The 13,266-nt window shown below is 36.8% G+C and overlaps 1 protein-coding gene across 3 annotated transcripts in view; it reads left to right on the top strand.

The window, feature by feature from the left end:
- Positions 1–13,266, top strand: part of LOC125676215 (uncharacterized) — a 144,847-nt gene that overhangs the window by 72,307 nt on the left and 59,274 nt on the right. For all 3 annotated transcript variants that reach the window (XM_056159040.1, XM_056159042.1, XM_056159041.1), the window contains exons 12-13: positions 3,750–4,304; positions 5,523–5,741. In XM_056159040.1, coding sequence (XP_056015015.1) covers positions 3,750–4,304; positions 5,523–5,741 — 774 coding nt within the window. The remainder of the gene's footprint in view (positions 1–3,749; positions 4,305–5,522; positions 5,742–13,266) is intronic.

Here is a 13,266-nt window from a genome sequence, read left to right as displayed (position 1 = left end):
CCGATGGGATGTGAATTAACAACCACTAAAATGATTACTTTTCTGTACATGTATTAGACTGTGATTGTTGTATCCCCTTCTTTGTGGGGGCGGGGTACATTACAATCTTGCTATCTTCACATCCCCACATCCCTATGTACATCATAAGATATCACCAGTGCAGGATTGACTCTAAACATTTTCCCTGGATGATGAAATGAATAAAAAGTGAAATGTTTAATTTTGAAAACAAATGTGGGATCAAACTTGATCATGTGAGTGTATCCATGTTAATGGTTTTGGTTTGCTCATTTCTGCTATTGGATTGTTTACTTTTAAACAGAAGATTATAAGAAAAATATATTTTCCCAGATTTCAACGATAATCTAAACCGTAAAATCTCAGTAAAATACCCGCATAGGCGTTGAATGAATTTGATGTAATATGATCTTTTTTATTGGGAGTTGAACTATGTTCAATCTCCCTGGGTCATCACGCACTTTTCTGCGCAGTAATTTGTATTGATTTGTATAGTGGTCGTCAGCGGGGGTTCTGTGTCAGCTGATTTACTCCTAGGTAAATCAACATAAACTTTTATAAACATCCGCCATTAAATAATCCATGTAACTTTTCTGAATTAATCTAATTTTGATAATTGATATGTAAATAAATGCAATGATATTGTATTCAAATCAATTTGAATACAAGATTTCGATCAAATTGATACTGATAGACATAGAAAAATAAAAGATAAGGTTGAAAATTGTCGTTTGTAGCGCAGCGTCACCTATAAACATTGATAGGGAAACGAACGACAACTGCACACAAGCCCTATTGACACCGTGGCGCGAAATATCGAATATGGTGCGAAACCTCAGAAAATTTACAAGAAATAACTCTACAACATTGTGTATGTGTATATATTTGTTGTTTTTTTTTTTAATGTGATATAAAAAATGCTTACATGTTACATGTAGATTGAATTAAAACACGTCATCCCCAGTCAACAACTTTCGATTGGGATCGGAATACGAAATAAAATTTCTTATATCCGGTGGCAAAGTGAAACTGCTTCATGCTTCAAGTTATTGAATTACGTAGGAATTGCACGTTACACATTAGAGAACTGTTCATTTTAATAAAGAAAGTCACAAAAGAGATACAAAATGAGTGTACCTTATTCATTACTGTTAACGAGCTTTCGTCGACTATAATCTCGAAATGGCGTGTTTCGCTGCGCTTGATGACGGTAAGGTCCACATTTTCTACGTGAGTAGTGTGATATTTGTTTATGAATTTTTTGCGCATACATGGTATGTCTCGGCTAGGAATAATGGAAACTTTCTCACCTATGTATGTAAAGACATATTAATCTCTATTTTTAAAAATGTAGAACACTTTTATCAAATGACAATGTTTGAAAACGCTTAGAGCCCTGATGTCAGAATTTCCTTTTCCAAGACATCAATATGTCAAATTCATTATCCTTTTTGAATAGTATGTACCATACTTTGTACCAGTTATCCATTTTGAATCCCCTATTACAATGGGATTTTGCTGCACTCTGTAATGTTTGAGTGGATGTCATGAGTATGTGTCAAACAGAAATTTTAAGAGCATGGGATAAGGTGCTGCCATGTATTACTTCACTATCAAAGTTTAACCCAGTTGCCACAATGTTGAATTTATGCTGCAAAAAGGACTGGAAATTGCTCTGGTCAAAACACATTGTTTATTTGTCTACAGATGAAAGAGACATGAGGATTCTCCCTCACAAACTGAAGGAAAAAAAATAGTTATGGATCTTGTACATGTATAGTTTATTAATCACTATAGATTTCCAGCATCACAAGTCTGATTCCATTATATGCTTTCCATACTGTCAGGTTCATTCACCCCCTGTTTGAGCCACAGTATAATATCCCAAATACCTTGGCAACAAATAACATTATTTGACTAGTGTTTCATTTTTAGCGGAGTTGCGATGAAGTCGAACTCGGCTTATGATCTGATGAAGTGCCTTTGGGCGGGCAGGCGGGCACGCATCAACATTTCATTTCCGCACCATAGCTCTTGAGCAAATTATAGGATCTCATTCAAACTTATATGGATTGTCACCCTCAGTAAGATGAGGAAGCCTATCGATTCTGGGGTCACTAGGTCAAAGGTCAAGGTCACTGGCTATAAATAGACTGAAATTTGGAGAAAATTTTGTTTTCCGCACCATAGCTCTTGAACGAATTATAGGATCTCAATCAAACTTAGATCGATTAAGTAAGACAAGAAGCCTATCGATTCCGGGGTCACAAGGTCACTGTGACAGTGGCTATAAATAGACTGAAATTTGGAGAAAATTTTGTTTTCTTCACTATAATTTTTTAACAAATTATAGGATCTCAATTAAACTTAGATGGACTATCGCCCTTGATGAGACAAAGAAGCCTATTGATTTTGGTCAAGGTTAAAGGTCAAGGTCACACAGGATTTAAGTCGGCTGAAATTTATGTACGCAAAATTTTGCTCCCTGCTTGATAATTCCTGAAAACATTTCTGCCGGTTCCCTCTATGCCCATTCCTTGCGCAACTTGGCTTGTGCATTTCCGATGCCCGACAATTTTTAATTTTTTGCATTTCATTTATTTTGAGTTATTATACAATTATTTACCATTCCATTGATCCTGTACAGGACTGTAGTATACTCAGGTGACAGTTTAGCATATTGGACTACCTTTTCAAGTAATGAATCCTTAGAATTAGCTATAACTAGGATTAAACTTGAATGTATATATACAGGGGAAAAACTTCTTCATAACTGCAAGGCATTGATAACCATATTGATTTGAAAGTTTGGGCCATAATATGTGGTCACATTTTTCATGAGAATATAAAGGGGTGAAATCATAGAAAACAACAACACGACTTCAGTTACTCGAGGAGCGTTGTGGCCCACGAGGAGCGTTGTGGCCCATGGGCCTTCCATTATCCATGTTTGCTGTTGTAACGCTTTGAAAAACAACAACAGTTGATTTGTATCTAAAATCATGATAACATTCAGTCATTTATCCCCCTACCCTTCCAGTGCTATCTTTTCTAACTGAATTTCCACAATGTTCAACTCCCACGAGTACTTTAAGTACTTTGATTTGAAGAGTGTGGCCTACTTTGTTTTTTATTCATACAAAAGTACATAAAATGACCATGGAACTCTACCCCCCCCCGCACTTTCCCCCGTGTTCGTAGGTTTCAATTCAAAACTATTACATTTGAAAAATTCCATAAAGAAGATTTCAAAAGATTATGTTGGTGAACAAATGACAAATTGTTTTCGCGATGACTTCTATCCCTTTAATTTCATTAATTTCTCATTTTTGTTTCCTGAATCTGATAATTTTAACATTGGATCCTCATAGTAAATAAAATGTCCAATGTTTATATCAGTTATATATACACTGTGACAGTGTTTGTAGTATTCATGAACTTCAGACTCTTTACAAGTTGTTGTTTGTGATGTACTCATTGTTTGATATGTATTTTTTCCCAATTAAAAGTATTGTTGAAACTCTCTTCCTCCCCGGGAATATTCCAGTTAAAGCCAACCTATGTTTACATGCACAGTACGCATGAAATCTGAAATGAAAACTATGAAATAGACAAGGATGTGCAGTACATACGTATACCTATCAATCATACACTTAATCTACAGTGAATCGGATTTATAAGTATCACACTATTTACTTCAAATTCATTTTATGAATAACATTTTCTTTCAGACCAGTTCTCCTCCCTGTCTGATGACGAGGTGCTCGTGTTATTCTGTTTTCTGTGTTCTGACTCCGGTACCCCCGACTTTACTGATGCAGACTGTCTGGGCATTCTTAATGAGATACGATATGACGTGTACGATAAGGACCGTGTAACAAGTGAGGAGGCACAGCGGACTCTGGACGGACTGAAGTCACGTGGATTTCTTTGGGATCAGGACGGAGTAGACATCACTGAGGACGTCAAGGACGAGACCATGTACCGTGTTATAGAACGTAGTATAGAACATGTTACAGAATATGTTACAGAACATGATATAGAACGTGTTATAAAACATGGTATAGGACGTAGTGTTCATCTGTACTACGTGTATCATTTATTCAGTTATACTACAACAGTGAGGTATCTGAGATTACACAGATACACCAGGGAGTCTGGAGAGAAATGTGTCATTGGTGACGCCTCGATCTTTGATTCCTTACTCATACGCCGTCTACAGATGAACACACTGACCCACGTCACCATGGAGGACACGAGTATCTGTGATGAAGTGTCACAGACATGTAAGTTGATATTCTCATCTTGTTGTTAATTCAAATGGAGAACAATCTCTTGAATATTCTCTTAACACAGTACATGTATATCGACATTCTTAAATCATGTTACATGCTATAATGTCTTCTAATTAACTCGATTCATTAACATAACTGAGGATTGACACTTTCATTTGAATATCGGCCAAATTAAACATTGAAGTTAGAGTTTCTTGACTGACGTTATATATCATATGTCTGTCTCAGTCCTGTTATTCAGTATCTCACATCGCTATATCTAATGTACATTGTATCCTCTGTATCTACACATCACATGTAAGATGTCACTACTGGGAGATCACTCTTATTCTGTATATCTTAAAGTTAACACGTAATACTGCTTTCTAAACACTTACAAAAGTGAAAAAAATACCCAATAATGACGTATGAGGGATCATATGAGAAAGAGAACATTACAGGTGTTGGCAATGTTACAACACAGTGGTTCTCTACTTGCAGTTTTAAGTTACTATATATGTACAGGGGCGGATCATAAACTTTTAAACAAAATTACGTCTTCGCACCATTAGTAGCATACGGATGTACTTCATGGTATACCCCTATAACCGTATGATCTGGTATTCATGTGAGTCATTTTAAAACGCAAAGTTCAGTAACAACATATAGATGTGCATGTAACTTTAAAATATTCAACTAGGTGATTTAAAGGGGTGGGGGGTGGGGGGTAGTTATGCCATACATGTACGTATATACTAGCTGCTGCTACTCGCTACAAACAACTTTTCTTTTTTAAAAAGTGAAGACATCGGATTCGAATACTAGATGTAAGTTTGTATAAGTAAAATGAATGAATTTCACTGCGTGAAATTCAGAATTTTGACCATGAGTTCTCTGTTATGACCAATATAGTTGGAAGACTTAATTTATATTGAGTTATATAAAGAAGGGTGGGGTATAGCAATTTCTGAACATGATATAAAATATACAAGTTCGTGATATTCTAGAATTCCTTTGCACTTTCTTTTCACATTTGAAATTGGATACCCTATGTTTGACTTGAGCTTTTGTAAATGAAGCAGCAGTATGCCTGGTTATGCCTTGGGAATTCTCCTTTGTTATATATATGTATTCCTCAACACATTTTCGAACAATCTAATGAACTTCTAAATAATCTGACACAGAGTGAGGAGCGTGTAATTAATCGATATTTATTTATATATTATTCAGTGAGCATCCCTCTAGATAAAGTAGGCATGACTGAGAGTGAACGAGGAGCGTTTTTAGAGGACTTACAGAAGACCGGAGAGTGTGTACAATCACAGGGCAGTGTACAACACGTCAAGTGGCTCTGGAGAGACTTGAGACCTGACATCGTGAGATCCTGTATAGGTCTCCACCCACACCGTGATATTTACATCATCAACAACACGGCTTACAGAAAACACAGTAAGTCAAAAGTAATATTAATTTAAAGAAATCTGTATAGGTCCCCACCCACACTGTGATATTTACATCATCAACAACACGGCTTACAGAAAACACAGTAAGTCGAAAGAAATAAAACGGCTTACAGAAAACTTTCTTTGATTTACTTCAAATAGTTTGTTAGAATACATAATCTCCATCAGCTGTTGGTGCAAAACCGAAAATGTAGACCTACGCTTAGCACTCAGCAGCTTTGCAATGAGGGTTTTTTAACGTGCCAAATCAAAAAGCTTATTATGAAGGGGAGCAGAAATTACAGAGAGAATAGGGAGTCACCCACGGAACCCACCGTTTCATATTCTTTATACTACTGTAATGCATGTATGTATATTAAATCCATTAACTAACCATGAAAAATATTTAGCAGGTGCCTTGGAGTAACATCCTTTCCCCGGGTTTGTCATTTTTATGAGATTACACAATGAATAAAGCCCCCCCCCCCCCCCCCCCCCGAAAACAACAGATCAAATACTTTTTCCAACAACACTATTTTCGGGAAAATCAAACTTTCCTTTCATCGAACTAGATGTTTTCAAGATGATTAAATCTAATTTAGTCCTCCAGTTGGCATATAATACATTTATGTGACACATTAAATTTTAAAGCCTCCTAGGCCGAGTGTTTAGAGCATCGCGCTGAAAGTCACCCGGCATCTCACCTCTGTCGACGCGGGTTCGAACACAGGCACCTTAAGTATGGATATTACTAACCTCCCCCCTTTTTTGTTTAGAATATTTTGATGGCAATAATTTCTCTGAAATGTGTGAATTCCCAGTCTATCCCATCCCTCGTTCGATTCATGTAATCGTTTCACGCCTTTTTTAAGCTTTAGAGATTGACCTTCTACCGGTATAATAAAATGCACGTGGGATAGTAATATCCATACTTCAGGTGGAGGTGGTTCGAATCCATTGTACCATAGCTTGGCGTGCTTTCTTTTGTTAAAAGTGTGGGTTATCTGTACATAACCCACACTTTTCTTCAAACCCCGCCCACATTCTCGAAAAAACAAATCAACATCACTGTCCACTGTATGAAGTTCCTCCAGATCAAAATTGCACATATCAAACACGGATAACTGACTCAGACTAAATTCTCCAAATACATTATATATATTCACACTGAATCTCACTTACATGTAAACCTTAATACAAGATAATATCGTCAATGGTCTCGTCCCAAAGACTTTCTATTTCCATATTCTCCTCAAGTCGAGAAACACGTGTAAGTAGAAATACGGGTATCATTTATAAAGAGTTTCACTATCTGCACATAACCAACAATATCATATGGGGTAACTACTACGTAAATGAGAAAGTTTCCCATTTTACTTTCGGAAGGTCGTGGTCTATTCCCAGGTACATCGTATCTGGGTTCTCTCTTCCACCAATAAAAACTGGATGTCACCAGATAACTGAAAAATTGTTAAGTGCGGTGGAAAACATCAGTCATTCAATAAAGCGATTGAGTACGTTGGGTATAAATTTTTGCCTCATTTGGGATGGATCGATGAGAAAGTTCGTACATTTACCGATACCCTGCGCATTAGTGTTGAACCTGAAGAAAGACTGAAACAGAACCAATGAGAGTAGTGACGATTATGATCCATATTAAGTGGTTTGTTGGTTGTACATATAATTTTTCACTCTTAAGGAAAGACGTCACCGTTTCCTTGGCGTTTACGGCCTTTGAGCAGGGAGGGATATTTATCGTGCCACACCCGCTCTGACATGGGGCCTCGTTTCTCATCCGAAGGACCGCCCCATCAGTCGCCTATTACGACAAGCAATACGACTTAATAAGATAATGTATTATCGTTGTTTTATACATACCACATTTCCTGTTGTAAGTGTACATATGCACGGTATTATGTGTATATTGATACATGTACATGTGCGTTATTGACGCTTTGCTACGAAAGGGGGGGGGGGGGGGGGATCGGGATTAGCGAGAAATACTCGCAAAATGCGAGTACATTTGAAAAATAGCGAGTATAAATAGTGGACACTCGAAAATCTTAGCAAGTGGTGATTTACAAATTATGACCGTATCGTATCCGTTTTATACGGTGATGCGCTATTCGCTTTTCTTAAACTTGCACTCTGAATCATACAAACGCTTACATGGACGACCGATTTCAACTACCGTCTCTATCCGGATTATTCTTTCATGATTTTTTTTTAAGAAACGCGGACATCGCGCATCGCATTATGATGGAAAACATAGACATGTGCCACGAGTCCTGATTACATTGAATTGAAGTATGAGGTTTTTGTTATTCATTTATCTTTTTTTAAAACCGTAGTCTATGTTTTACCAAGTCTTCCAGAAGTTAGTTTTATCAGAATCATTAGACTGTCCTATCTACATTATTTTATTGTCATATTGAGATACTGCTGCGGCCCTAATATGCTTCCGTAGGTTGTAGTGAAGGCACGTGTGCACTGCTCACCGCGTAGACGATTATCAAAAAAGTTCATGCGACCCGTGATCGTGCTGTTTATAAAACCACGAGTCCGCGATTCGCTTTGAAAAATCACTAGTGACAACCCTGATGTGGCATGGAATTGGAAGACTGAATCTAGGCCTGCGGTAAACAGGTTGTGGATTAGAGGTGCGATAATCAAGAGACCTAAACATTGCACCATATGACTTACGTAAATTAGTGTCTTGTCCAAACGATGCCTTTTGACCCACTTGGCCCAGTAAGGATGGGGAAAATCATTGGTTAAAAAAAATGAAAAAACAAATTGAACACTGCTTTATTATTTTTATTCTAGCTTGTATGTTTTCATTTTAGCCTGTGAATTTTTTACTCACAGGCTAAAATTAGCCTGTGGTAGAAAAAGTTACTTTCGACCCCTTTGGGGGGGGGGGGGGTCATATAAACCGCGCATGTTATTTCCATTCTCTACCTATAGATGTTGCTGATCGCCAACGCCTCTGCCAATGCCGAAATTACTAACTTCTTATTAAACGTTTTATCAAATTTGATACTAACGTTTGACCTCGCTTTGTCAATTTATGATGCAGAATCATAAGATAAAATTGTTTTGGTGCATTTTTAAAAAAAATCCAAAGTTTTGCTATCTTGTCCACATAAGTCATTCCTGTTCTTAGATTCCGTTCACTTTTCGGTTCAACATTTTACTAACAAGAGAGAGAGAGAGAGAGAGAGAGAGAGTTGAATAACTGGCCACCGTCGGTTAAATTAAGCGACGACCGCCAGTTGATTTATATGGCGATCGCCAGATAATGAATTAAGTGGCGGCTGTCAGATAAATTAAGTGACGGTGCCTGCTAAATTGAAATTAATTCTATACCCCGACATTTATTGGCTTCCGTAGATTCACAACATTGTTACGCGAACATTACAATTTATATTATAACCACGCGAATTAAGAACACCGCTCCCTGGATTGTAAGAAAGGGAATTTAAATTGGACACATTCTAGTCAGAATTAGCATATTTAGGCGTTGCATGTGACTTTCAGAAAAAAAAATGTGATTGATCCGTCATAGGTTTAGGAGGGATTAACATAAATAGGTACGTCGCTGGGATTTCTCTTACTTTAGGATTTTTCATCAATAAATATTGTTTCAGCTTCAAAATGGCAGCTTTCCTTTCAATGTCCTTTTTAGCTCACCTGAGCTAAAAGCTCAAGTGAGCTTTTCTGATCACCCGTATTCCGGCGTCCGTCCGTCTGTAAACTTTTGACATTTTTGACTTTTTCTCAAAAACCACTGGACCAATTTCAACCAAAGTTGGCACAAAGCATCCTTAGGTAAAGAGAATTTTAAATTGTTAAAATAAAGGACCAGTCCACGTTCCAAGGGGAGAAAATGAAGAAAAGGTAAAAATAGAGTAGGGCATTAAAAAATCTTCTCAAGAACCACTGGGCTAGAAAAGATGAAATTTATAGATAAGCTTTATTCGGTAGTGCAGATTCTAAATTGTCAAAATCATGGCCCCGGGAGGGTTGGATGGGGCCACAATAGGGGATCAAAGTTTTACATGCTAATATATAGGGGAAATCTTTAAACATCTTCTTCTCAAGAACCACTGAGCCGGAAAAGCTGAGATTTATATGAAAGTTTCTTGATATAGTGCAGATTCTAAAATTCTTAAAATCATGGCCCCCGGGGGTCGGATTGAGCCACAATAGGGGATCAAAGTTTTACATGCAAATATATAGGGGCAGTCTTTAAAAATATTCTTCCCAAAAACCACTAAGCCAGAAAAGCTGATATTTACATGAAAGCTTTCTGACATAATGCAGATTTAGTCTAGTCAACCTAGCAAATCACCTGAAAGTAATTGCAGCAGAAACAAACTCGACGGAATTTAATAAACAAAAGCGTGATTAACAAAATACAAAAAATCGGACAAAATCGGACAATGGGAAATATTTAAAATTTAGACTTAAATGTTTTAGTAAACCATCGATAATTTGTGATGTTTACGGCACGCCGTACACGTAAAGGGGAGTAACTTAACTGTGACAGTCATCGGAATAAAGTTATACACGACGATCTAAAGTGCATGTAATAAAAAACGCGATTAAACAGCTTAACAGTTGTATTAAAAAGGTGATTTTAAGACCTTCTATATACATACAATATTGCGCAGCATCTCATATTCTTTGTCGACTTCCATTCCCGGGGAACTTTCGCGAATAAAGCTTCAAAATATTTTGTTTGACCCTCTACTGAATTAATTTTAATTTTAAAACACAGTATTTACTTTAGAAGTTATGAATAATCAATTATAAATGAAATCTTAAAGAATTAGTGTCAATTTACAAGGGGGAATTACGGTTGTTAAAAAAAAAAGTATGGAAAGCCATTCGGGTTAAAAGTTTCAGTTATTTTGTATCTTCATCATTTGAGCAAGCGTTTTGTATTAAAAACTTTTATAAAATTAAGTAAGTAAAGTATTTTTGCTTTTCTTTTTCAAATTCAGGTTTGGGGAGTCATTCATGGGTAATAATGATAATAAAACATTGATAATATAAATAATAAAAATCTTTCTAATTAGTCTTGGGCTCACGACCTGCGGAACCACATCTCCTAGCAGCATGCGAACAGCGCGCTAGACCGCCCGGCCATCTATTCAAGACAAAACTTGTTTTCGATGACGATGGAATTCTCGCCAAGCTGGCACACGATCATTGAGAATGGAAATGGGATACAGTTATTTATCGTAAATTTTAGAAGATCATACAAAATGCACATTGTGTTTGAAATGTCTATATATAAAGCACAGAAATAGCAACGAACTCTGAAATAAACATAACTGCCCTAAGGGACGAAGTCAATGTCGGATGAAAATTTAAATTCAATTAGTTAGGGGGAGGGAAAAAAAACTCCCGCAAATTTCTGTCATCCGACATCGATTACACTTTAGTGGAAAAAGGAAAAAGACAAGCGACTGTTGAATACCACATAATATTTAAAACATATTAATGAACATTTAATAGATTTAATGTACACTTTCATTTGTAAATAAACAGTAGAAAAGGTATACATAGTGTTATTTATAATCGTACGTTCCTTTTTTGTTATTCGATTAGTTTCAACATTTGTCATATTAAGTTTTAAAGGGGGGGGGGTCTTGGTGAAAATTATGTGAACTTAGTTTTTTGTGAGACATTGAATTTTTGATCTTGCCCCTAAGTGAAGAATATCGTTAAAACCAGACGTCTTTTTAGGAAACGAAACTTTGTCAATCCTTGCCCTTTGTAGATGCATTCACAGGATGTGACACAATGTCAAGAATGTTCGGCATCGGAACAGGTCCTGTATAGTCAAAATGTAGACAAATCGCGAAAAAATTCTGTATATGATTAGTTTATAAATGGAGGCAGACTACTGACAAACAAGTTGATGGTGAAGGGGTTTCAGCTGTTTCGTTTGAAGTCAGCATTTCGCAAAATGTATGGTCGTTATAACAATCTACTTTGCCAATACAACCTATCATTGGGTCAAATCTGTCTGACTTGTTTCATATAGATTGTTAGGCCATTTTTGGCACAATGATATTGAATAAGGGTAACTCCGTTTGCCTTATTAAGATATAAAGCTCACGGCGGGTGTGACCGGTCAACATGGGGTGCTTACTCCTTATAGCCCATAGGCACCTGATCCCACTTCTGGTATATCCAGGGGTCCGTGTTTGCCCACCTCTCTATTTTGTATTGCTTATAGGAGTTACGAGATGGATCACTGTTCGTTATCTTCACCTTCCTATATGAGTATTTCATCGAGAAAAAGATATATTCTGGTGTCGATGTCATATCGACTTTGTACGATGGAATACCATAGAGACACTTATAGGAGATTTGCTTTGTGAAGAATTGTCTAACACTATCATTTTTATAAGTTCAGTCATTGCCACTAACTACTAACTACAGCTGCAGAAAAGGAGGACTGCAAGAATTTTTTAAGTCATAGAGTGGACTAAAGAAATGATTAATTTGGATCCTTCGAATTGGGGCTTATCACTGCTTTCAACAATTCTTGTATCCGTTAAAACTAAATTACAAGTCGCGCCAGATAAACTTTTGAACGTTTTTCGCTGTAAATGCAAGGCAAATTGTGACACTAGCCGTTGTACTTGTAAAAACATGGACTGAACTGTACTGCAATTACTCAAATGATCACTTATATAATTATCAGGCACGTAGCAATAATGGCTCTACACCTTGTATCATTACATGCAAAGTTGATAAATGTTTACGTACAGAGGTCGATTTTTAGACAGATTTGTTTTCCTCCCTCCTCTTTTTTTAAAAAATAGCATTGTCGTGAACTGTACACAGTGGAAGTGTAAAATTGAACTGAGAGATCAACCTTACTACCCCCCCCCCCCCCACACACACACACCAATGAAGGATTTTTATAACTTTGGATTAAAATTTACTTGTCAATTTTCAGGCAATATTGTGAAATTATCTTCACATCCCCCCCCCCCCCTTTTACGATGCTGCGTGCCTGATTCCTTTTGCTTTTAATTCTATGTGTCCATTGTTTTTAAAACAGATTACTCCTGAAATTCTCGGTATTAATTGCACAATAATTTGGATAGAACTAAACATCAAATACGGCTATAACACCCCCCTCCCCCCATCTTTCTCAAACTCTAGAACTTGACGAAGAGCACGTATTAAAGATTTCTTTATAAAATCGAAGAAACTGAACCTTGTTTCGTCATAGATGTAGTACAAAGTTTTGAAACGAAGCTTAATAAAGAATTTGGTAACGTAAGCTTTACTATACACTGTTTGTTTTAAAATACTACATGTATTTATGTGAAACATAGGACCGGAATGGTAAGCGCGCCTCCAACTTCCGATGTAAGGGGAGTAACTGCAAAAATGTAGGTCATCTTTTACAGACCATTTTTGAAGGGGCACTTGTTTTGTGTTAACAGTTTATTTTAATGTATAAATCTTCATGTGGTAACTCATATATGCCTAATGGACAG

The sequence above is a fragment of the Ostrea edulis genome, chromosome 3 (assembly GCF_947568905.1).
Source record: "Ostrea edulis chromosome 3, xbOstEdul1.1, whole genome shotgun sequence".
NCBI lineage: Eukaryota > Metazoa > Mollusca > Bivalvia > Ostreida > Ostreidae > Ostrea > Ostrea edulis.
The sequence above is the reverse complement of the archived record's forward strand: the minus strand, read 5'-3'. Positions and strand labels throughout refer to the sequence as shown.